Here is a 27,718-nt window from a genome sequence, read left to right on the forward strand (position 1 = left end):
GATATTTTGCTCCAATGTTGTTATAATTGCTGAGCCAATGATCAATTTGTTGATCAAGGAATTATAGGTTTAACGTGTCAAACAAAAGCCATGAGGCTTTTGATAACTTAAAAGTCATACTTAAGATTGCACCAGTTCATTCAACTCCAAATTTCAATCAATCATTCAAATGTCTATTGACGCAAGTAATGTTGGGGCTTGTGGAGTATTCATTCAGGAGGGCAAAAATGGTGATGATCATCCAGTGTGCAATTTTTCTAAAAAGTATTAAACAAGCACGATATAAATGATTCCACAATCGCGGAGGAGTTTTCTTTTGCATTGATATTGGCAACACTTTGAAGTGTATATTAATTAGTTTGGCTTTTTTCCTGATTATTTGTATTCAGTGACAAATGAAAAACAAAAGTCAGAGATTATCATGGTGGAGTTTGACGTTGTAGGAGTACAATATCGACATCAGGCACATCAAGGGTAAATATAACCTAGCTGTTGATACACTTTCCCGTGAATAGAAGTATAATAATGCTTCATGTATATTTCGTTCATTGATATTACGTCATCTCATGTAATTTTAATTATACATTTGACTGATATAAAAAAAGTTATTTTTAAAATTATCTTTCCTTTGCTTTATCGTGGGAGATGTTATGGATATCTAATTTGCATTGATTGTTGGCTTTTTTCTATGATTATGTTATACATAGTTGTATTTACAAATTGACTTTAGTCCGAATCAAGTGAATGTTCTACATGAATAGTGACATTTATTTTTTAAAAAAATGTATAGCTAATATTTCTCTTTTAATTATAGAGTAAACATCCGTATTACTATTCTTAGAGGTAAACATGTTTAATTGAATCTGAGTCTAGGACAATAAGTTTTTCAGTTGGGAACTCCTAATCTTGGTGACAATTTAGAATGTTTTAGAAAGAAAACTTACGATTAATCCAGGCTTTGTTATTTTGTCTTAGTTTTTATGTCGATGTTGTTTACTTCAAAATTGTTCATTCCTACCTGAACATCCAAAGTGAAATCTGTCTTATAGTTGTGTGTTGTTTGTAATTTGGGTGGATTTATTTGAATTATTCACCGGAATTACAAAGTACTCATTAATACTTCCTGGATAAATCATTACTTCGGAATTATCGTGAGTTCATTCAAGGACCTTTTGGATTATATTATCGTGTTATATCATAACTGTTAACACAATGCCACGTTTCAGGCCATTGACGCATTGGCACATTTGACACTGCAGATAAATCAACATATTTAATAACGGAATTTAAGTGGAAGTCTACACATTTAGACTTGTTATAGAACTTTTAGGACTTGTTGAGATCTCATTCATAATACTGTAAGTTCTTTATAAATGTTTCACTTTTATTCTAGGGAATCAAATTATTGTTGAAATTTGCAAAATACTATAGAATCATAACAATATAGAGTTGACGAAAAGCAAACAAGTACCAACCAGAAACAATTACAGCAAGAATTATTTGAAAATTTTGCTTGATGAATTTTATACAGTGAAAAGATTTTAAATTATGAATTTGAATTTTCAATTGTTGCATTTATTTTTTAAAAAAAGAAAAACATCAAATTTGTAACTAATCTCGCCTTCGATGTATGGAAAGATTAATAATTAATCATAGAGTTACCTTGTATATTTTACATCACAGATGTATGAGAATTGTATTTACAGTTTCATCAACTGGCGACGCTCCTTGGTGGCAAGAAACCATCGTCTACCAAGTTTACCCCAGGTCTTTTCAGGACAGTGACGGCGATGGAGTGGGGGACCTCAGGGGTAAGACCCATATTATGGAAATACCAACCTCTCCCAACAGTCTCCAAATATAGTAAAAACTTACATGATGGAAATACCATCCTCTTCCGATACCTCAGAAATACCATAAATACAATTGTTTTCCTCTTGGATGGCCTAGTCATGGCCTGACAGAAAGACAAGTTGATCGACATAGAGTGTTGAATGCATATTATTTACCAGCGATTTGGTGTGACCCTCTTGCAGATAAAAGTTCACAGCTATTACCAATCAATTATTAATTAGGAAATTTTTAAAACCCTTTGCAGAGAAATACACCGTTAGCTAAGAGAATAAATAAATAAAGATAACGAAAATAAATGTTCAGCGACAGAAGATAAAACTAAGTTCACATATATTGCAGAAGTATATAACTTTTCTTTTGCCCGTTACGGTGTGTAAAGTATAAATATTGTTAATCATACACACTTTTGCACTGTGTGATATATCATGTGGATAAAAAGGCAGATATATATTTGATACGATTTCTCTGTTTAAATTCGAAATGCTAATCTCATTAAAACTTGGAACATGAGGAAAAATGTCTTTCAGAACAAAATGATAGGACTTAAGTAAATCTGCACAGGAGGGAGAAATCGAGAGTAAGAACATAATTAGGAAAGAAATAAAAACGGAAGACAATAAAAGAAAAGTACTAAGTTTGGGTTGATGCAAATAAAATCTTATATATGAGAAGATATACCAATTGCATAGTTACAAACTGATCGTAATTATAAATGAACATTGTAAATGCAGATCATCTACTGAATGGTTACGAATTGCATTTTTTTTAGACGCAGATAAACATTGATGTTTTATAAATAGAAAAACGACATATGTATTTTTTGTCAGAGTTCAGAGTGGGCGGAAATAATGAATTTTATACGGCGTAGGAATAAGATGAAGCCGTCAGGCCGATACGTATATTCCTATATTGTTCTTTCCACCGGCTCGGAACGAAGCACTTATGTGGCTTCGTATATTTGACATATCCCCTTTTTATTTACACATTTGCTTTATCTTTAAATGTATACTTTAAAAAAATCAATTAGGCAATGGGTGTTTTATGAAAGATATTGTACAAACCTCTGACACATGTCCATGTACGTTCCCAGGGCTAAGCCTAGATAGATACTTTGCAGATGCGTCATATGTTTGTCTGCATTACTCTTTTCGCTTTAAAGTTTTAAAAGTGTTGTATGGGACACATGAATCGATTTAAACTGAAGTCACAGGCAAGGGGATTTTTTTCCCTGACTTCTCAAATAGAACATAGATTTTGGACCAGTAAGTAAGCGATCCTTTTTCTTCCATCCTAATTACTGCACAAACGAGATTAATTTCCAAGCAAATTTCAGGGCGAATTTAACAGACTAACTGAAATTAAAATGTTCAGTTCTATACAGAAAGCTCAGTAATTTACAGCATTTTAAAATTCTTTATTTTTATGTTGTCATATATACATGAAAATATTGATGCATTCAAGTTAAAAGTGTTAATTTAATCATTTATTTTTAAGAAAACGATGATTTTGTATCTGTCTAACATGCGTAATAGATTTTTAACATTCAAAAGATTATTCTTAACAAAAAATTATAAACAATATCGTTCTGTTGCCTTTTTCTATTATTGATAAAAAAGCTTTAACAACATTGCAAGAAGATATAATTCTTCTTTCACGCCAGAGGTAAAACAGCTGCTGCTCTGTTCTACGTCTACCTACATGTTGCAACTGCTTGTCAGTATTATCATAAGATTTAATGACAAATTTGATTCTAGAGTAATATGACGGACGAATTGAACTTTTATCCACTCAAACATGCTTTTAAAAAAAATAAAATATTCTGCAGACCTTATTTTTTGAAACTCTGAAGCTGAAATGGATTTTGGGTAAGTTTGGTATTTTATATTATTTACATTATGTAAACTTCTCTATGTCATCATTGCTAAATCTGTGAATGAGATCAACATATCATCTGACTATTGAGAATGTAGTACACAGTGTCGTAAAATAAGACATATTGTAATCTAAATGTTTACTTAAGTTTTTTCTCTCAATATTTACACTGAGCTCTGAAAATTTTGAATATTGGTAGATAAGATCCAAAGCTGACTAAAGGGACTTCTCTGAGCCATCCAGGCTAATATCTGTGTCATTTGGATAGTGTGAAAGTAGATATTCTGTGTATTGTTATATTAATTCATTTGATATTTGGATTTTTCCGAATAAAACAGGCTAATATCTCTGCACATGAAATAAAAAATGTATATGGATATGGGGTCTCCTTGTCTACACCCTCTCATGATTTCAAACAATGGTAGATTGTTTCCATCTACAAGATTTGATATTTTTTATATAGAAGAGATGGATTCAGCCTTAAAAATCCTTGATAAAATTTAGCAAATGTAGAACTTTATCAATAAAAGGCAACGCAACAGAATCGAATGTTTTCTGAGAATTAATTAAAAGAAGTCCAGGTAGCTTGCATTATTTTTCGAGTAAACATAAGGTCATAAAGAGTACGGTTACTATCTATCTATCTATCTCTATCTATCTATCTTTAATAAAGCCTGTTTGATCACTACCTCTAACTAATGAAGGTATCGCTTTAAGTCTATTTGCACGCCGGTGCTTGTTTTTACGATACATTAAGTTAGAAAGAATCAGTCTCCAGTATCTTAAAAATTGTTTTGAATTATCCCCTTTAGGGAGACATATTATTAACCTTCTTGCTGTGATGATGATAGCTCACCAATATAATAGGCAAAAATAATTGCTCTTACAAACTCCTGGCCAATATTTCTCTAAAAGTCTTTAAAGAACGCGACTGTAAATTCATCGGATCCTGCGCAAGTATTGTTAGAGATGTTTTTAAAACTTGATGTTGCTTCTGTGTAATTGGGATATTCATTGCTTTACTTATTCAATTTAGGGATGCCTGTCAAATGCAGTGAGAGAGTGAAAACAACAAGCTTTGAAAATTACAATAATTTATTTCCCTGGAAAAAATCTGTAAAAATGAAAACAAAAATATGAACATACGGTTTTATAGAATCAAATCCAAAAAATGATCCAAGAATAATCTACGAGTAGTCCTAATAACAAAATGTTCTACTGATTTCAAGTTCGAATCCCGACGAAGAATCCAAGATGGAAGACGATGACGTGTGCTGCAATCTGTTGAAATCTACAGTTCCTTGTATAAACAGGAATTTTCACTCTGATTTCTGATAGCTGAGTAAATTGTTCTTGTTCCACAATATTAAATGAGCACGCGTATTTTCCAGAAAATAACAGATTTAATCCTTTTGAATCCAAGTAATTTGAAATAACTCCAAACCAAGTAATATGAAATAACTCCAAACAGCACAACATAAACTAACAGTTTAACAGCCCAGCTTCTACTGATAATAAGGCTCCAGAACAGAGATTATATGGTCTTGTAAAACGTAAACAAGGGGTCACGTGATCATCTTCTGGAAGTTTGTAGAAGCTACGTACCTGTTAAGGGTCACGTACACCCATTGTGAAATAAATATATATTAAATCAGATTAAATCAAATATACATAACAGTTATGATTTTAATTTATCATAGTATAATTTAGTTTCTGTTAAAATTTCTAGCTCAATTTGTGTAAATGCTCTTGTTTAGCTGAACTGGCAACATCTTACTTGTACAATTCCTATTTTACAGAATATTTTGAAACCCTTTCCCCATCACCAATCCATATTGCTCTAAATCTGATTATTACCCCTTCCATTTATCTGGCACTGGCACTGTTTTCCGCTAACTAGCTACACACACACACACACACACACACACACACACACACACACAAATACATACATACATGCATACATACATAGATAGCCATATATATACACACACAAGTATAAGAGGATTTTAGTTACATGACTTTTGGCAAATATCCCACATCGTACAATTACCCACCTAACCTAACCCATCCAATGAGACCTTCATCAGAACCCACCTCACCCCACCAGCCAATGAGAACTTGTCAGCAAAACTTCTTAGTAATATTATTATTAATGATCGTAAGCACCTATATCAACAACTATTTATAGATCCTACGCAATCCACACGCTTAATATCTTAAAATATAATTTTATACCCATTTACAAAAATTAATTACCTTATATCTTGATTATAGATGATCATTACAGTCATGAACAAAAGATGCACATAATATAGATACCAAGAGTTACAAAATATATCCTAAAGATTTACATAATACTATTTCTGGAGTTTTAAAACTTTCAGTATTTGGCCCATCTCTCCTTCTCTATTTGTCTGTCTTTCTGTCTCTTATGTTTGGTGTCAGTTTGCACACCAGGTTATCTGGGAACTCATTGTCAAATATTCTGTCTAAAATATTGTTGTTTGCTTCAAATTACTCTAATTTCTTGACGATAGCTAACGTGAAACACCTATATACGTCTCTTCGCTACTTACGGTACTCTCCTATTATTCCCAGCGGTAAAGCGGATATTTTTTATCCATTATGTCTGCATTTCTTATAATTACAAACGTGTATTGAAATTCATGAATAATTAAAAATTTATTACAGTAAATCGTTTCTGAGACTTTACATGTTGACTATTGTTGAATATTTCAAGTTGTAAAAGTAGTTCCAGGCTGTGTTCGCGATAGGGAAATTTTTACTTGTGCGATACGGAATTACTGATTGAACATCTGTATCGCACACACCAGATCAGCCATGTAAGAATAATGGGTATGTAATAAAGCAAAATATCGTAGCCGTATATTCGTTGTAATATTCTTCATATTATTTGTATATTTGTATAAAGGTATATGGTTATCTGTACTGCCTCTACCAATTCTTATATTTGAAAAGACCTGTATGTCTGATACACAATCCTATATGTATATCTACTACCTTCTGCTTCTTTTCTGACGTTAGAATTACTACGTACCAGGTATCTTTTAGCAATCTAGCGGTGTAAGAATGAGAACGTGAAAATAAATTACGTCAAAATATTTAATCCTTCATGTTATAATTGTAAAACTTAACTAGCCAGAATTTAAAACGCACCCCTTTGGCAAAAATTGGTTAATTGTAGAAATACCCAAACATGCCCGCTATACATCAGGCCATCACACAATTGCCGTAATTTCCCTTACATTTATTTTTCCAGGAATATTCTCCCGGCTTGACTACTTTGACTACATCAATGTCAAGACTCTGTGGCTGAGTCCCATCTATCAGTCGCCAATGGTAGACTTTGGTTATGATGTGTTGAACCATACACAGATCGATCCAATTTTTGGAACCATGCCCGATTTCGAGGTACTCTTGAGAAAGATGCACGAGAAAGGTCCGTATCAATCAAATGTTTTTTCAGCCACTCGTCCATGCTAAGTAGTTTCAGAAAATTCATTAGTCTCAAAATTTCAATCACTTGTCTAGGTTTGATGAGACGCATGCATTTTAATCCATGCAAATTACAAAATAAATACATGAAGGGTATTAATTTTCCTAAAACAGACTGACACCATACAGGTTGTTACTTTAGTCATAAACGTTGTCGAAGCTTATCTTGAATGTTGTCCATGTACATGTCTGCCCTCTCGACCCAGCACCAAGCCAGTAGTTGAAAGATCTTGTCTCGGTCGAAGTCCTCAAAGCTTCAAAACAGTTCTTCACCTGTAGTGCACCCATCATTTTCTTATCAGAAAATGGTTTTCCGTAAAGGGTTAGGGTTTGTTAAAGAGAGCTCGCATATTATTTATTCATGTCATTCTGATCAGTTTTAAAATGTGTTTGAATGTGGAATATCTAACTTTAGGATTTTTTCCACATGTTAGCTAGGGTCATGCATATGGTGTCTGTAGAGGTCATGTGATGTCTAGGATTGTCATAAAACTATGATTGGAGTAATCTTGAATTTGGGATTTCCAATGACAAATACACTGGTTGAATTTCCAGCCTGTGTCATTTGGAGATATTGTTTTCTATAATTGCAAAACATCGTTCCTGCGAATTTGATGAATTCAAGCCATTGCTAATTATCAATCTTAAGTGTTTCAACATTTGTCTGTCTCTTTCCTTGCCTTTTCTAGCTCATGTCTATAGTAAAATAGTCACCTATAGGAATTTTCCCTGACAGGATCTTCCTTATTTCCGTCCTTCCAAACGTAACTTAGTAAACTCATTTTATCCACGTACTCACTTGACACCTACTTGTAAAAGTGATCACAATATACGGTTTGTAGATTAACTATAAATACAGACAGCTCGATAATAAGCTGCAATATGGGAGTCCCGGTAGCTCAGGTGGTAGGTTGTATGGAAGCTGCAAAAACTCAATTGGTGGTCGCGGGTTACACACCAGTCCAAGCTAACCTGGATCGGCTGCCTCGGGGTGTAACTGAAAATGCATCTAGGTCCCATTTCCTGAATATGATATAGCCCATAATGTATGACAAGTGACTTTAAATCCATCTTAGATATCCCGCCCCACCCCCAATCCAAAACAAAATAAAGTGCAATGTGACATATGTACAATCGATTAAATTGAAAGAATCAATATTGTGATTTAATCAGGAATAGAAAGCATTGTACTACCCAAGATATGTGATTAGAAAGATAAGCTGTTAACCAAACATGATTAAATCTGTTGATGAAGGAAACCTACACTATACTCGGGAAATTGCCTTTCATTCATGTACTTAACATGAATAGATTGATGGAAATCATTTTGTGATCCACTCGAGTACCTTGGTTGCGTAAACACAATATTACTCGAAACACTGCTAGTTAATGATGTTGGCTTTGTTTTGTTTGAAGTACCTTGCTTATCCCAACAAGCAATAGGTTTAATGCCATGGCGGCAAGTATTTATTTTGGGAACGTTCCCGGAAGAGCCATCGATCAACGGAAAGTTCTTGTCAAGCATACCTTTGCTGCCTGATTCCGAAAGAAAGTTTTGGTGATGGCCCGTACAAAGCAAACTGCACGCATATCTACCGATTAGAGAAGAATACAACACTTTCGGAGGAAACGGACAAAGTGCTGTAGAATGCTAACAAAGTAGAATAAATATTTACAGAAGATAGAAAGAAAGCAGAACACTGTGAGTAGTTTTCAAAACCCGTGCAACTCCATACCAAAAACCTTGTCTGAAACAAGTAGCGAGAAAATGTCTGAACTAGAGCAATATTTTAAAACGTGGAGAGTAGATACGAAAGATGGACTATTTCTGGAATGCACATATCCAGAGGGAACTCAAGACATCGATAGGACAAATATTCCACGTAGATGGAGACCAACGGGGTTGATTATGGTGGCTCTAGAATTGAAAAGCTCCAATTTCTTAAATCTAGCGGATGCGTTGAAGAGAAACGGAAGGAAAATGTACATTTTAAGACCTCAATGAACAACAACAATATGACCGTATGGACGCATGAAGATAGGATGAGAAACAGTAAACATCAAATAACCAACGCCAATAATGAGTACAATTAAGAAACAGACATAAGAGCTACATCGCAAAGACTTGACATATGAGATTCTACAGGCAGATGTGGTAGGATGCTTTAAAAATAATTCAATATAAAAACTGTCAACGCCACAATGGGGACCCTCACGAGATAAAAAAATCAAGAATAGGCCGAGGGTCAAAGAAATGGAGAAGGAGGAGATAAGAAAATGAATCTTGCCTTTTCTTACACAGCTTCTTAGGAAAAACGTGGTACAATGGGTACATTTAGCATAGAAAATGCAAATACGGAGGAGAAGGCAGTGTCACTAACGCGTACTGGTCATCCTACCTACTACATGTTCTAAAACCGATATCCATACAAATAAAAAACTTACTGAAAAATTACAATTCTGATCTTAGAAAACTATACAATTAAGAACAATAACTTTCTAGCTACTGTTTCTACTCTATAATTTTGTATCTTAAGGAAAACATTATTATTAAAGGTTATGCTTTAAAAGGAGAAATCAGGTGAAAAAATAATAAATTTCCATGACAGATCCATATGTATTATTCTCTAACTGTTTACACTAGAATCTCTTTAGGGGTAAGGTTCCAGATGGACGCCCTACTAGAGGGCGTCGTCGCTAATGCAAACTGGACATTCCACCCACTTCACGTTCATAACTGTGTTCCCTACAAAAGCCTTATGTAATATAAACATATTATATTTCCACTATGAACGGGAGGATAAAGGTGGCTCCTCTTGACCCGTCCCTGTTATAAATGAGCGCAACTGACTAAAATAATTGACACAAAACTAAACAAGCACCAGACAGAAAAGCGGAAACCCACTTGGAACTAACATAGACAAGAAGTGGTATAGAAAATAAATTCAAACTGGGACAAGGAACCATGTAATGTGGGAAGTACTTGGGGTAGAGACTGTAAGGATGTGCCAAGTAGTTCATGCGAGGTAGACAGGCTTTTAGAGGAGCCAAAGAAAATTGGTTACACAGTACATGGACAAACATAACACAAATTTATCGGGGGAAACATATACATTTTCTCTAGACTAATAAGTTTCACGTAAAAATTAATAACAGACATGTCAAGGCCGGACAAAAAACACAATCTGAGGAAATAACAATCATTTCCAACATTGGTTAAATACGCACAATCGGGACCCAAATAACTAATTCTGAATCCAAAATGGAGTCAGTAAACAATGTGAGAATGATGTCGAAATCAGGAAAAAAGCAAATAATTCAGTCGACCTACAGTCCCTGATAACGGAGGCAAAACATGCAGCGTGATTGAGTGCGTGGAAGGAAAGATCCAACCAGCACGAAGTGCAAGGCAAACATGATGAAACGATCGCAGAAATGGCAGAGTGATGACACTTTGTCCTTGCAAGAGAGAGAAAGCCGTCTTCGTTGGAGGAGGACGCTATTGGGGACCCCCAGCCTAGCAACAACTATCCTCGAGAAATACGGCCACCAAAAATGTCTCGAAATGAAATGGTCTATGCCTACTAGACGTTTTCACGTACTGTTGTAAGCAATCTGGGACCACAAATAGAGTTGCATTGTGGAATAACAAGTCCAGTTGGTCGGTCGGTTAAAGTCGTTTTCGTCCATACGGGCATGCACGACTGGTTAATGCCCCGTTTGTGGCTGATTGATTTTTTTGAGGGGGAAGGAATGGTGCCACTTCCCCCAACGCATTAATGCACTCATAGAGAGCTGTTTGATTAATCGATAGGTCGTGGGACATAATGTCCCTTTCGACCTGTATGAAAGGCTATCTCGAGTGAGATTGGATCCAACACGCACTCAAGGTAAATAACTATATATAACATACGCAAAACACAAACATGTCTCTCTTTTCCTTTCAAAACAAAAATAAATTCTAAAATAATTAAAAGGAAGGTAAAAAGAAATTATAACCCAAAATCTTAAACAATTCATGCAATAACGACATTGACACATTTTTTTTCCTTTTAATAAAGTTTTTAAAATAAATGTAAAGAATAAGAGAAAGAAAGAGAGAGGATTATCTATATATTACAAGTCCAAAAAGTATCGAAAGAAAAGAGATAAATGTTTTAATGAAAATATGTTTGGTATGTTTCATTTAATCTATAAAAGAGTTGCAAACAGATGGAATCTGAAACCAGCACCGGTAGCTATCCTGTTTTTTATTCAGCTTCTAATTCGTTCATAATTTTGCTAACAAATATGCTTACTTATTTCGCTAGTACTGTTTTTTTTTGTTGTAATTAATTGTTGGTATTTCAAGGCATTCTGTCGTATATAATAATAATAATATTTGTTAATCAAATTCATTCTAGCCTCGCTAAAGAATTCACACTCAAAGATATAATGGAATTCATCGGCGTAAACAGCATTGTGACATTTGATACATTTTCTTCTTCTTATATAATTTCATTCCATCGACCAGTTTCAACAAGCAAATTTATGGTCTGACATTCTAAATTTCAAGATACACTTTTTTGATTGGAAATTTGATTATAAACACATTCGCTTATAAACTGTTTTTTTTATTTTATAAATTATAAAATTTTGTCCTTCAAGAGATAAGCAATCTTATTATATTGATAATTTATATTCTGTTATTTAACCATATATCCCATACTTATATCTTTATACACGTCATCCATTTATGCTGAAAACGTAACGCGCTTCAAAGATTCATTTATCCGCGAACGCCATTGTCGATTCCATAGTCCCTGGAAATGAATTTTGGTGCTGAAGAGATTCCATCAAAGGTTCATAAAAAAGGCCTATTTTGTTCGTTTCTATCATGATTGATTTTTCAATTGCAATAGAAAAATGCTAACATACAAAAAATTATAATCCTAAATTTAACCGTTATTAAAAGTTATGACACTTTCAGTCGTGATCAGTGAAGTAGTAACAAGTGGTAACTATTTACATCTAAGGTCCTTTTTCTAGCATGTGACAGGAAAGGGCAATGGCGTTCTGATTGAAATATACTCGAATCATATACTTTAAACTGCTCCCCAGTTGGCGTTCTATCTTCTCTCCAACCGTGTTCCTTACCTAAGACACTGGAGAGCAGAGTGCAGGTGCCGCAGTGGGTTACCCACCCCCATCCTCTTTATCCCCAGTCTCACCCCTTTACTGCCATTACCAACACAAGTTGAAATATGTTGAAAACTTGAAGAAACGTTTTCCCTCACGACTAAACAGCTTAAGACAGTCACAGCTTTTTTGTAGTCATTTTTACCTTTATAAGTAGTTATGGACCCAATAAATGCACCGACATGCATGTATATTCATCGACGTGAAATGTCTTGATTATTGTTCTTTGTACTTATTAAATAAAAACACTTAATGCTGGGAAGTGTAAAGATAGCTCACAGTGCCAAATTGATCATATGTATGTATGTATGTATGTATGTATGTATGTATGTATGTATGTATGTATGTATGTATGTCTGTGTGTGTGTGCGTGTGTGCGTGCGTGCGTGCGAGTATGTATGTATGTACTTATGCATGTGTATGTATGACTGAATTTAATTTGTTTCCTTTTATAAGAGATGTCATTAAGCCATTTTGATCAATACCTAATTGCAAAGGAAAACTTAGGATTAAATTAAAGATTTAAAAGGCACACTAGTTATGTATTTTCAATGTATCTTAGGTGTTTTGGCCATCGTAACCCGCCAGTCAATTCACTTTAAATTTGTTGTTTAGGTGTGTTGTAATTTAGTTACGATTTCTCCATGTTCAGGTATGAAGCTTATCCTTGATTTTATTCCCAACCACACCAGTGATAAACATTGTTGGTTTGTGGAAAGTCGGAAGTCGAATAGCACGGATAATCCCTTCCGAGACTTCTACATATGGCACGACGGAACGAGGGACGAAAATGGAAATCGTAGACCTCCGAATAATTGGGTGGGAAGTTAAATTTCGAACATTGTTCTTTACATTCTACATTCTTCTAAGATTTTACAATTTATTCATGTTGAAAAGTGCAGTTTTCAAAATAACCACATAAATATTAATATTAAAATAAAGTTTACGCATGTAGATTAGGTATATACAAGTGTTTCAGATTACCCACACACGCATTTCTGATTAGGTATATACAAATGTTTCAGATTAGGTATATACAATTTTCAGATTAGGTATATACAAGTGTTTCAGATTAAGCATATACATGTGTTTCAGATTAGGTATATACAGATGTTTCAGATTAGGTATATACAAGTGTTTTAGATTATGTATATACATACCGCTCAGGTGGCCTAGTGGATAGAGCGTCCGCCTCGGATGCGGGAGGTCGTGGGTTCGATCCCCGGCCGAATCATACCAAAGACTTAAAAAATGGTACTAACAGCTGCCTTGCTTGGCGCTCAGCATGAAGAGGTTAGTGTTAGGACTGGTCGGCCTGGTGTCAGGAATGTGACTGGGTGGGACATCATGCTACATGTCTAGACATCACTATAAACTGCCACACTGCAGACATGGTAGCGATATGACTGAAAAATTGTTAAAGCTACGTTAAAAATCCAAATCACATCGCATCACCTGTATATACATGTGTTTCAGATTAGGTATATACAAGTGATTCAGATTAGATATATGCAAGTGTTTCAGATTAGGTATATACAAGAGTTTCTTTAGGTATATAAATGTGTTTCTGATTAGTTATATAACAGTGTTTCAGATTAGGTATATTCACGTGTTTCAGATTAGGTATATACAGGTGTTTCAGATTAAGCATGTACATATGTTTCAAATTAGGTATATATACAAGCGTTTCAGATTAGGTATATACATGTATTTCAGTTTACGTACAAAGAAGTATTAGGGATTTACGGAAAACAATTCAGGTGGATATGTATAAATAGCTGAATAATAGTTATGATATGTATAGTTAACATTATTATTCTTATTTTCGTTTAATTTCTTTAAGAAAGTTATAGAGCCATTTAAGCCGCCCCATGTCTGTTACCTAACTGATTATTCTTAATTTAAAATCGGGATAATGTCTGAAACTCTTATATTATAATGATAAACAAGCAGTCAGTCTGAGGACTTTCGTAATAATATTTAATGCCATTTCAATAACATTCCTTTCGATTTGCTTCCTGCAGTTAAGTTACTTTGGTGGATTGGCCTGGGAGTGGGACGAAAGTCGACAACAGTTTTATCTCCACCAGTTCGCAAAGGAGCAGCCTGATCTCAACTTTAGAAACCCAGCAGTTCGAAGGTCACAAGAGGTAAGATTAATATGATTATAACCCTTTTCTAATTGTAAAACGTTGGTTGTAGTGATCTTAAACAGTTTCAACGCTGTCATTAATGAGTACAATGAGTAACAAATCCATAAAATACGCTAATGATACCCAGTCAACCTTATGTTGTTTGAACGTATTTCTTGCGTATAAAAAGATATGTACCCTATATTGTCCCAACTGTACCCTTTCGTCAATCTTTACTCATTCGATATGATACTTGTACCAAATTTTGTTGCCAATCGTTAGAAGAAAAATGTCGTTCTGGTCAAGCATGAATCGCAAAAGCCAAGTCTATTTTTAGTAACAGAGACCCTAACCTTGAAGGTACACTCCCCAAATTAATATGGACATATTTCTAGCGATGGTGATCTTGATCACAGAGCTACTAACCTGCAAATCAGTAGGATTCTTCATACGGCTTGATTTATTTTTAGGCAGAAGTGATCTAGATCATGTGGTTATTCACCCTCATATCAATACGATTCCTTCCGGGCTAAGAGAAATTAATGCGCAGGTAAAATCTATTTCTAGCAAGATTGACATTAACTACAGCGAATGCTCCTAATTCAATAAGGTTCTTTCTTTGGAAAAGAAAAAAACATCTACCCAAATCTGTTCACCAGACGTTAAAATATCATCATCTAATTTGTCTAGGATATTTGCTGTGGCTGTATTCAGAAGTACAGCAATCCCTATGTATCAGTCTACTTTCTCCAGATTGACACTAACCCGTCACATTGATCGCGAGAAATTCTGTTTGATAAAGTCGGGGTTTCCATTATTATTGGTTATGATACAGAATATGCATTCACAGTTCGGCAAGCATGATAATTCCTTTATAACTGTTTTCACACTAGGTCCATTTTGGCTACCATACTTTTTTCTCAGTGTGTGCTTTGTTGTTTTACGTCTGACATCTTGGGAGTGATTATGATGTTATAACCCTTTCTGTCAGCTTTTACTGTTCCGAATGATAACTTCAGTTCTACAGAATGTATTTTAACCAAATTTATTTGATAGCTTGCACTTGGTGTAAGGAAGAACTATATTTGTTTTGTACTCCGAAAAAAGAAACAAAACAATTACTAATATTTTTGGTATCAACTTCAGTTACCAAACTGTGTAGAAGGGTTGTACGTAGGGTAATACAGAGAGTATTACATACTGACCAAATACTTGTTTTGACGCTGCGCCTAATAAACATCAATTATACACTGTTCGCAAAATCATAATCATACTCTTGTTTAGTCACGCTCCTCGAAACTGCAGCTGTTTTTTCAAAGTATTCTTGTAATACATTCTTCACTGATTTCACATTATCCACAGACATTCTTTTGAGCGCTTCTGAGACATGTTTGATTTCGACATTGGTGAATATTTTCTAATGTTTGGCAATTAATTACAAAGGGTGAAAAGACTATACTCTACTTACAAAACATGTTTATGATTCAGAACATTTGGCACTGTGGATTTATCTCTATATATTTTAACTGTAGTCGTTATACTAATAGGTATCTTGGATGCATCACACTCCTGCAGTTCATTAGGGTTTTTTGGTTATTATGCCAAGAGTGAGACTTCTAGCAAAACATTGAATAAGCTTAGGTCTGTTTGAAGTCGTCGCAAAATGTGCCTTGATTATAATATAAATATACCAATATGTCAATACATCTGAAATGGCATTTACCATACCATTACAACCCGTCGAAAGATGACCAGAAGTTAAAGTTGCTATGTATATCGATAATGTACCGTATTGTAGGTTGTGTATTCCAAAACGTAATGATACCACCTCTATTCACCATTCATCGAGCATAGGGCTGATCAATAGGCATGGTGATTACTCCCCAACTCCAGTTTTCTGTTTCTGCTCGTCGAACACCGAGCGTCGGGCAGCGGTCTTAGGATTGGGAATCGGAATCTTTATGGAAAGGAATCAGTTCCACACCACCTCCCCGCGTCCTTCATCAATGTTTCCGTTTCGTTCCTATGGAAAGTGGTCTTCACGTTTTGATGATCGCTCACGGGAAAGCAATCACGTCGACAGCCGTACCTTTTTGATGTTCACGTCACGTTCAACACCTTCATGGCTTAGGATTCCCATCACCTGGCATTTAGTCGCACATGTCGCCAATTTCTACCGTGACATCAGTGATAACTTTGCCGTGGCCCTATTAGACCACGGGTGGGCCATAGACCATCGCCGCCTCCTACGGACTCTTTATCGACGGAATTATCCCTTTCTAGAATCGTGTCTAAGTGTAACATTTTCTCACCCATCAAGATACAAGCTATGTTCGTCCCCGACATAATATCACCAATTCTATCCACATAGCTAGACTGGCCTGGATGATTTAACCGCCTGCTCATTTCAATCCCTCTCTCATGAGGACTCTGAAGGTGTCAACGAACTTAGTTCCCAATGAAGGCTTCGTATGTAGCCTCTCAATTTCTTGCTTTTAGTATAGGGGAGACCTCACAAGGATCAATGTCCACTTGGATCCCATTATGATACAAATTTCGTTACTATCTGTGTTAGTGGAAAAACCAGGGCAGATTTCTGACCTGACTTCCAGTTTACGCACCGGAACCTCACTCCTTTTACACCAAGGCCTAATATTCAGACAGGGTACTCACCTTGTGCCTAATGGTGTAGTCCTGCAGGGCTTCTGGTGTCTTGAAGAATATTCGCTTCACATCTTTGTACTAGCACTTGAGAGGTGCGTCAACCACACAAGACATTATTCTGTCATAGTCGCTACGGACAATAATCCATCGAAGTGTACCTCACGTGAAGTGGGCATTCATGTTCCTCCTCCCTGCTCTGAAGTCTGGAACCTACTTCAATGGACAGCCTTAGAGAATGTCAGTAAAGGTAAATTTTATGGCAGTCCTCATGAAATGATCTCTGCCCTAGTTGGTATCAGACACACCCTTTCATCTGTGGAGAAAACTAGTGGTAGTCTTGTTTGCATCTAGGATGAACAACCATATCCATATTTAATGTCTCTTCAGTGTCAGACCAGAGGGCATTGACGGTGAACCCCGCCAGTCTGAGATTTAATTGAGTGCATGCCTTTGCCTTCCCATTTTCCCAAATAAACCATGAAGTTTTTTTTTAAAGTGTCAGGACCTTTAAGTCTCTGATTATCCTGATATATCCCTTGAATCCAACGATCAAGTTTAGCGATCGCGTTGGCTTATTGGAATTACCGCAGAGAAATTATATGTTGTCACTGCACATAGGGTTTTTCTTTCACAACACTACTCAGATTCTCCACCTTTATGCCTGACTTATATCCATCCAGTCTCGTAGAAGAATGTAACGGTTCAATATCCACAAACAAGTTTTATAGATAAACCCTCTTTTTCCTTCTTTTGGGGCTTCACAATGGACTCGAGCCCACATCTTACAGTACTCATCCGGTACTTTGAGCTTCAGGGACTAGTCTTTAATAACAAAGTGGAACCTCCATGTTGTCTTAGGTCCCAGTATCAACCTGATAAACCTCACCGGTAAACGTTTTCATTGTCTTCTTGCATTGGTGAGAAGAACGGGTTTTGTGAGAGGAAAACGTTTGTTTTCATTTCAATTGTAACTAGAATTCTGGTTCACCTCTTCGCTAAGCCGTGTTTCGAGCCATATATGCTTATGCTCCTGTTTTAATCCCCAATCTGAGTCGTATTTATCCTGGGGATGACCAAGATAGATTCCTTTGTCCAGTTAGAACTGTATAATGCTATCTAAATCAAAAGAAGCATTAAATGGTCGGAACTGTCCTTTACGTGCCATTAATAGTTACTTCAGATATGTCGACAGACAAGATCTAGACTTCTTAAAAAGTTCACCCGTCACTGTGATATATCTCTCGTTCATGAAAATCAAAGCCCAGTTTATTGATGCATCTTGGGCTTTTTAATCATTCCCCTCTGGATAATGCGATGACTGCTGCCCTCTGGCGTTCTAGTCCTTCGGTCGTCTCATTTTACTTTCGTTCCGTGGCGCACCAGCGTTAAGGTATTTATGTTTTTGGCAAAATTTTATTTGCACAACAAGTTGTTAAGCAATCCTCCAGTCTGCAGTATAACATCCTATTTACAATGTTGGGTGCCTTTTTTGGGTGGCAGTGGCGTGGGGCTGAAACTAATTTTGTTTTAATTACCTAATACATTTCAGTGAATATTTTTGCCCAGTATTCTCTTCCCTCCCAGTTCTGATGTCCATCAGTCTGATTCAAGTCATAGAAGGATGAGATTCCGATTGTCGGAAGTTGACTGCGGCTTTAGCCTAGGATCATCCTCTTTTTATTGTAGAATTCCAATTGCTAAAATGGAATATGGGGAAACAGGGAAAAGTTATTTAACATAATAATATCATCTAAATATTATATAAATAAATTTAGGTGTATCCACCAAAAGACCTACATATATTTCGGTTTTACTAGATGAAATTGACATATGTCGAAAGCCAATTCTAAGAACATAGACTACAACTGAAATTTCTTTTCTAACAGCCTTTTTACCCATTCATGCCAGTGCAATGGATCAGAAGCGTGGGCTTCTCCTAGTTATAAGGACTCCTTTTTCAGTCATAAATTCTTTGAAAACTCTAGTCCAACGTGTTAATTTACTTTCAGTCCAATCGCGGCTGCAATGTCGACAGATTAAAACATTGCAGTCATTTTCCTCACAGAAAATACATTATTGCTTGTAAGTTAGCATCCTCGTCGTCAGTTTATGGTGTTTTTGTACCAATGTCACATTCTAAAGAGGAACAGAATGACGAATTTGACCAGCGAATGAAATGACGTTGAATGAGAACGTCGACATTTTCCAGATCGGCTTAAGGGAACTGTATCTCACATACCTATTGCATCACATACGAATGAAAACACTATCTCCATTAATATCATACTGACCCATACTTATTTCGTCTCATGAAACAATTTTCATTTTCAGAATGTACTGCGGTTTTGGCTGGATAAAGGGGTTGACGGATTTAGGGTAGATGCCGTATTGGCTTTGTTTGAGGACACCCAGTTGAGAGATGAACCAAGAAGCTTCAATCTGTTACATACTCGCGAGGTCAGTAAATATTCTGCATCATTTTCATCTCCTTGAGAAAGATTAGACTATTGTATACTCAGCGATTTATTAAAGAGTAAGTACATATGCAGTAATATAATAATATAACCTATTGTAATAAACACATGTAGAGTAGGATTGATGTGAATGACGCTTACGTGTCTAAGTATTGTCACAGTCGTGTAATTCTTAAGGATATATATATATATATATATATATATATATATATATATATATATATATATATATATATATATATATATATATATATATATATTAACGGAAACCTTACAAACATATTGTGTGATTGTTTGATTATTGTTTTGGTTTTGGACAGTAGGTCTAAAATAGGTTTAATGCATCTTCCTCGCATCTTCAACAAATGCAATAGATGTCTGCGGATGAAGGGCATGAATATGTCTTCGCAAGAAGCTTAAATATTACACCTCGTAATTATGGAAGTCAAAAGAGTAGAAATCACGTCAATGATTGCTTGAACACAAATAACACGAGTATTAACTGTGAAAAAACTAAAAGAAAATGTTTCTCCGGCATTGAAAAGAAACAACTTGTATTTCCGATGATGGAATTTAATTATTACACGTCCTTTTTCATTTAAATGAGCTCATATGTATTGTCTTTAGCACATGTTAATGCTTGCCCTTACCCAAATATCACGTGTGAAGTATCGTTTTTCCGAGAAACATTGGCTTATATATGTATATTCGGCACAAAAGTATTCTTTCGAGAATTCTCCGTCCCCTTTAAGGTCTGCTTTCCCCGTGGTGTTATTTATACCAAGATATTTTTCGTTCAACTCAGGAATTGAAATGTTTCTAATGTTGACCTTTTGGAGACATGTATATTTATTGATATTTTTAAAATGTAATATTTTTATATTTTTTTTAATAATAAAAATAGATTATTTCTCCAAGGAATAAATGACAAAATATTACAAATTAGACTGATTTTTCTTCATTATAGTTCTTTCGTCCCAGTCATGACAATGAAGTTAAATATTATTAACCTCTTATGGCAATTGTTTAATAAAACATGGCTAGGTAATGAAAGTTGACATTTCGGACTTCAGTTGATTCAAAACAGTGAAATTAACGACAAGACAAAGTTATTCGAGACCATGTGCTATGTGTTTAAATCTTTCCAGTTCCATCTGAGTCCTGATGTCTTTCATTACCTTACATCTAAACATTATACCAAGAATCAATCAATGGATGAGAGGATGAAAAGCAATGAAAGAATGTTGTCTTGCAGTGATTGCAAACATCATTATTTCTCTCCTGGGTTGGAGGCAAACCTGTTTATTATTTCTCTTTTTGGTGGGTGTTTTCTGCTTTCCAGCAAAGTTCTCCGTTTCCATTTAAAAGCAGATTTATCTATGTAGGTGGAAAAGTGATTCCTTTTAGCCATAGAACTTACTTAGTTACAGTACGTGGGTGCAGTGAAGTCGCATTCTCGCTCCGTATCAAGGTGTTTAACCCATCCAATTACATGTCTCATACAACTATTTAACTTCACTGTATGGTATCATACAACATTTTATAATAAAATTAGTAAGCAATCTGTAAAACATTCTTCAGGTGTGTTTGTTTGCAGGTATTCGATACACATATAGAATCACCAGTGTTTCAATCGGTGCGCACCCATGCATGATCTGCGCAAAATAGACATAAAGTCCCACAAATAAGTTACCTAAAAGGCCAAAATTGTCACAAGAAAGTGTTTTTATTTATATGTTTTTTGTTTATACCTTTAATCTGATATAGATGCGCCAACTATTAATTAAATGTCAGAATTGCTTAATGCTATTACGAAAATGTACATAATCCATCAAGCGATCTTTCCCGATTGTATTGGTAGCTATGCTCGGACTATCTATTTTTCCCCATTATCGTAATCCATATGTGGAAAAAGTCGGGATCGTTTCGAAATAATAGTGTAAATTAGTATATCCCATATTATCTTTTGGCTGAGAGGTCAATAATGAGTTCGGCATGCAACCGAATTGTAATAGTCTCGATTACAAAAGTATGAAAGTAATGCAAGTAACATATTGAATTAACTTCAATTCCTGTATTAGGACCAATTTTTACTAAAATAAAAATGTATAGACTTGGTGAATTTCATAAGCACGTATTTCCAGTCACATGATATGCTCTTTATATGGCACCATTTATCATTTGTAGATGGATTTCGCTCAAATATTGACATGGAAAAACGGATAATTGATTAAAACCTTTTACCCCAGTATCACACTCAAGTCATGATAGCAATAACAAATAAATCTATATATATGGCGAAATTAGTGAACAAGCTGTTAAAACCCACAAAGACCGTAATGAAAATCAAACAGAAAATGACACTTTCGACTCAGAAAAAGATGTCGAAATGGCGGAACCAATAAGGAAAATGTTTTACCACCTTAAGAAACGATATGACTAATGATTATGACGTTGGAGGGGTATACATGACAGACTTCGAATTCCCCCGCGCTATTCAAGCATGGTTGGAGGTATCACAGGGGAAGGTTATTTAATTGGTTACTCATGCAATTAGCATGTAAAATAGACTATTAAATTATGTCTGATTTTATTTTGAAGTTTATTATAACTGTACAATTGGTCCAAGTGGTCCACCTTTTCAAAATGAATGAGACAAATTGACCCCTTATTTACAAACTCTTGTCGAAACTGGATGACTGACAAAAATTAGTTCTGTAGTACGTAGATAAAGTTATAGTCTCTTGAACACGTCCACTATTAACACCGCATGTAATAGTGTTAATAGTGGACAAGTTTTATTACAAATTTTGCCCACAGAGTCTTTCAAAAGATTACCAAAAGTGGCCTGTAATATTGGCCAATTTGTGCAGTGACTCTCCCGCTTGCGGTTATCTGCAACAGATTGTATTTCTAACGAAATTCGAAATGTATTTACTTGCCCCAAATAACTGGTCTCTCATCTTGTCATGATTCATTCTTATAATTTCTAATTTGCCTCAGTAATTGTCTTATAAAATGCTAACTTGAATGGAATATATACTGTAGCCTGATGTGACGGACTTAGGGGCACGCTATACAGAAAAAGATAGGCACTATTGATCTCAGCCTTGTTTTAAGGTCGCAAGGAATCCGTGTCACATTACTATTGCCATACCAAAAGTAAATTATCTATCTCTCTCTCTCTCTCTCTCTCTCTCTCTCTCTCTCTCTCTATATATATATATATATATATATATATATATATATATATATATATATATATATATATATATATATATATGCGTGTCTGACTATTTCACTGTTGAAAATCTCTGACTATATATTTTTTTGCAACATTTTCTGTTTGTGAGGTAAACCGACCAGTGTACGATATTTCGAGATATACGGATTTTCATAGTATTAGAAGTCCAATTGCGCTCAGTAATCACAAGAAGTTAAAGAACAAAATGACTGTAAAGCTGTCTAACATCCGCTTAGCATGACAATAACAATATTGCTTCAAGCAGATTAATTGGCGTTATTCTCCTGCCCCTTGTCACTATATTTGTTTAAAATGTTGATTATTCCAAACCTATAACTGGATTTAATATAGTGAAGTCTATTCAAGTTTGAAAAGCTAACACTTGTCCTGTTTATTCCGTATCAGGATGACCATTCTTATCTGAAGCATATTTACACTCAGCACCAACCAGAAATCCACGAAGTCATCGCAGAATGGAGAACTCTGCTGGACAGCTACAGTAAGACAGATGGCCATCCAAGGTTGGAACATTTATCATACATATAGTGAGTTATTATCCAAACATTGGTTTTGTGATATATTTGATTGGCAGGGCAACAAAAAAATGTTTCCAAAATATCTGATTTATTCTTTATAAAGTTATCAGTTGCCTGGACTTCCAACTAGTTAGACGAAATCCTAATCTCACGATGAGTCAGGAAAATCAAAGGTCAACATTGCCTGATGCTACTTATAAAATGTGACCAAATGCCAAACTATCTTCTTAGGTCTAAAATATATTGAAACGAATTCATATTCATAATGTGAAATGGGTAAAAGATAGCGGTGAGCAAAGATATCGGGATACGTATGAGAACTGACTGATACTGGTGTTGGTTGACGTCATGAGAGTGTTTCGTTCTCTACCATAATGTTTCAGAGCTGTATGATTTATTGATGTTGTTATTCTCTTAAAAGCAGAGTAAAGTCTTGGAGATTTTGAACTGTGAATTAGTCACATAACCAAGAAGGTGGCCTATGACCAACGTTACGAACGAAGGATACTCCACTTTTTGTGTTCTTTTCTCGTAAGCATACATGCACAAAACAACACAGAGACATACTTTCTTCTACCGTAGACACCTCCGGGTGCCGCTATTTTGAGACAGCTGGTGGTACAATTATAGTTTGTACATGCATGGTCGTACTTATAAGCATTTAACCAAAGAGCTCTCTTCTCTCGTTGTAATTAACATTAACTGAGATGTTATCATTTAATTTAATTAGTAAAGAAAAATTGAATTTTTTTTTTAAAAAGATGCAGAAAACATAAAGTCCATAATTACGGATGTTAGAAGGGTCTCCCTGTGATATTTTGTTTGCAAAATGTAATGGCTGCAGTTACAGACTTAAACCATTACTTTAATCATCAACTTTTAATTTGTGTGCCATGTTTCTCTTTTCCTTTTCCAAATCACCTGAATGAATTTATTATATTGCTTATTGTATTGTGCAGGCCGTTATAATGTCTCTTAAATGCTTCTACAACGTAATGGGTACGAACTGGAAACATTAGACCATGGCAATGGATGGGTTTAAATATGCAGCATTTTCTTGGAATATTAGGAATATTAGGAACGAAAGATGGGGAAAATGAGAGAAACTGTTGGTTTTGAAGATTTGTTATTTATCATATAATGCCTGGATGTATATGCATGCGTCTTATAGTTTGAATTTCATTTCACCAGATTCATGGTTACTGAAGCCTACGCTGATGACATCAAAGAGATAATTAAATATTACCATTCTGGTGCTGATATGCCCTTCAACTTTGACCTAATTTATGCTAATGATACCTGCGACGGATACTGTATGATGAAAATCATTAATCATTTTCTTAGAAATGTGCCAGATGGAAAATGGTCAAATTTTGTTGTAAGTAGTCTTACATTTTTATACTAAATTTGACACATCATCATATTATTAAAAGTACCGTGACTATGTTATAGTCAGATACATTACCTGCAATTGTATTTACGTGTCTGAAAAATACTTTACAAAAAGCAGCATTCATTTTATGAAGCTTGTTCATCTCTCATATCAGTCTTTGCAATATAATATTAACAATGTCGAAATTGTATCTATAATAATTACAATAAGTTGTACCTTATACAGTTTATTAGTAAGTTATATTGACGGATAAAATATGAAGGTTTCGTCGTTTTTTGAAGACCGGAAATCACGATCGTCCGAGAGTTTCAGCGAGATTTGGAGAGACTTATGTTGATGCGTTGAACACGTTGTTGCTCTTGTTGCCAGGGACACCGACAACGTACTATGGGGAAGAGCTTGGAATGGATGAAGTGTTTGTTCCTTTCGATGAAACACAGGATCCTCAAGGAAAATATTTCGGAAAGGTAGTATTTATTTTATTCACATAACGTAAATAAATTTAAAACGGAATAATCGAAAGAGCTGAAAGATATAAGGTTTTCAAACGATTTAACATGTTCGGTTGTATATATGAAATATGCTTAACCTGTGCCTGTGCTTTGCAACAAAGTCAAAAACTGTTACACACCTTGGTGTATTTAGTCACACGATACTAGTATGTGCATTCGTACACACGTGCATACTAAATAAGCAGTTCGGACACTATTTGAATAGTGTCAATGACATTATGACATTTTTTTTTTCACCGAACCTCACGACACAGAAATTACTTAAACTCATTACATTAATTTCATATGCATTTAACTTTAATGAAAGTCTGTCCATTCACAGGAGCAGTATATAACATTTTCAAGAGATCCGGTGCGGTCACCAATGCAGTGGAGTACTAAGAGAAATGGAGGGTTTTCTACAGCCAGTAAAACGTGGCTTCCGGTGCATCCAAACTATGTTACTAAAAATGTACAGGTTGTTACCTTTCTACAGCTTATTAAATGTTTTTCAAAAGTATCCCTTGACTGTTTTGGTTTCATCTAAAACCAGCATACAGGTGATAAATGTACACCATTTTCTGAGATCAGAGTAAAAATGAGTGAAACTGGTCCGAGTATATCATATCTTTTATATTAGTTTATGAAATTCCCAATGTATCAAACTTTCCTTTTCCTAAAATGTTCTATTCGGATATTCCCTCTTATGAAACAAGTTTCCATCTTCTTAATACGACGGCGCATTAAAAAATGAAGAAATAAGCATAGATTTTAAAAGGAAGTCATACAGATGAGGCGGCTCATAAAAAGTGGTTCCGTTTTGACAAGGTGATTGTTGGGGTTGTGTATTAGTCTTCTTATAATTTATTGGCCCTGTGATCAGTCATTGAAATTATTTAAAACCTCAGGATTATACAACATATTTCAACAAGTAGTCAACTATACTTTACCAAGCGTTGTTGCGCTATCTTTATAACAAAACTAGGTTAGCAAGACAATGATAATCCAAACTATCATCCCCTTTTCCATCTCCTTTCGATTTAGGAAGTTCCACATTGTGTTTATACTAACTTAAATAAAGAATAATAATTAGCAATTCTCTGCTTTGAGATTTGACATCAGTATATAGAATATCGAGCTTGTCGTTTAATTAAAGAAGTTTTTCAGGTATTTGAGATTAGATTATCTGTCTTTCATTAACCTTGTAAAGGTTAAATGAGTTCACTTTTCGTGTTGAAAATTGTAGTTTCGAAAAATGTCAAATTATCCCCTTTTGAAGACGGTTTTAATTATCTTTAATCAGGTTGAAATGGAGACGCCATTTTCACATTTGAACTGGTACAGAAACGTGTCTAAACTTAGATTTGATGTGCACTTCCGGCGAGGAACTATGAAGTATTCGGTTGTAACCAAGGATATCTTTTCATTCCTGAGACAAGCAAAGAAAAATGAAGCCCATCTAGTCGGAATCAATCTTGGCAAGAAAATGGTTAATGTAAACTTTTGCAACATCTGTGCGAGCTGTGGATCAAAAGATCAATCAAATGCTGAATTTTGTGATGCTTCGGGAGAAAGTGAGAAAGGAAAGACCGATCCTGCCTATAGCGAATTTTGTGTTTCTTCAGCAGAGTGTGGTACAGGGGAGATAATTTTAACAAATTCACCGTCTTTCACAATCGGGCAGAAAGTACCGTTAAATGACATTTCTTTCTCACCGGGAAATTCTGTTATCATAAAATTGGTACTGTGAAGCGTCCTTAGGTATAAAGGGCAGAGGCAGACACGTACGAATGACTAACTTAGGTATAAAGGGACAGAGGCAGACACGTACGAATGACTAACTTAGGTATAAAGGGACAGAGGCAGACACGTACGAATGACTAATAGCACATGTATCTGCATCAGTATTGACTATATGTGTTAGAATAAAAGTAATGGTATTTAATTGTTGTGGGATGAAAATTATTTAAAGTATCAAAAGTTGATATATGTATAAAACGATTTTGTCTTCTATTAAAATAAAGAATAACATGCTGGAAGCTTTTGAATATTTTCTTGGCATTTGAGAATTAAATGCTATGATAATCCTTTGATTTGAATCGTCTCGTGCTGTTAATCGTGTCCTGCATAAATGCTTTAAATGATAGAGGCATTAGAAAACAATCACATCCTCTTCATCAGTTCTAGACATGAGCAGCAGCAGCATCAACAGCAACAGTAAATATTACTACTGCCGACTTACTACTATTGCTTTTAATACTACTATTACCACTATCATCAGCACCAACATTACTTTAACTGCTACTACTACTAGTATCTACTGTTACTACTGCTGCTGATCGCTGCTACTACAGCTACACT

At 35.1% G+C, this 27,718-nt stretch overlaps 1 protein-coding gene across 2 annotated transcripts; it reads left to right on the forward strand.

Moving 5' to 3' along the window:
• On the forward strand, positions 1 to 27,354 carry LOC149803358 (maltase 1-like). Of its 2 annotated transcripts, XM_089953059.1 has the most exons (11): positions 3 to 474; positions 1,707 to 1,811; positions 7,010 to 7,189; positions 13,076 to 13,242; positions 14,448 to 14,573; positions 19,551 to 19,676; positions 23,343 to 23,458; positions 24,665 to 24,851; positions 25,148 to 25,333; positions 25,701 to 25,835; positions 26,661 to 27,354. In XM_089953059.1, the coding sequence occupies exons 3-11, from the start codon at positions 7,087 to 7,089 to the stop codon at positions 27,105 to 27,107; spliced, it is 1,593 nt and encodes a 530-aa protein (XP_089809185.1). In that variant the 5' UTR covers positions 3 to 474; positions 1,707 to 1,811; positions 7,010 to 7,086; the 3' UTR covers positions 27,108 to 27,354. The 2 variants fall into 2 exon arrangements, with proteins under 2 accessions (XP_089809186.1, XP_089809185.1); XM_089953060.1 differs by lacking the exon at positions 26,661 to 27,354 and having other exon boundaries at positions 1 to 474; positions 25,236 to 25,333; positions 25,701 to 25,833.
• Positions 27,355 to 27,718: the final 364 nt, after the last annotated feature.

Source organism: Sinohyriopsis cumingii, chromosome 3 (genome assembly GCF_028554795.1).
Source record: "Sinohyriopsis cumingii isolate HCF-2022 chromosome 3, ASM2855479v2, whole genome shotgun sequence".
In the NCBI taxonomy this organism is placed as follows: domain Eukaryota; kingdom Metazoa; phylum Mollusca; class Bivalvia; order Unionida; family Unionidae; genus Sinohyriopsis; species Sinohyriopsis cumingii.

Coding starts and splice junctions, on each gene's coding strand:
- LOC149803358 (XM_089953059.1), top strand. CDS start 7,087: ATGGTAGACTTTGGTTATGATGTGTTGAACCATACACAGATCGATCCA. Junction 7,190..13,075: donor GAGAAAGATGCACGAGAAAG/GTCCGTATCAAT, acceptor CTCCATGTTCAG/GTATGAAGCTTATCCTTGAT. Junction 25,334..25,700: donor AAGGAAAATATTTCGGAAAG/GTAGTATTTATT, acceptor GTCCATTCACAG/GAGCAGTATATAACATTTTC.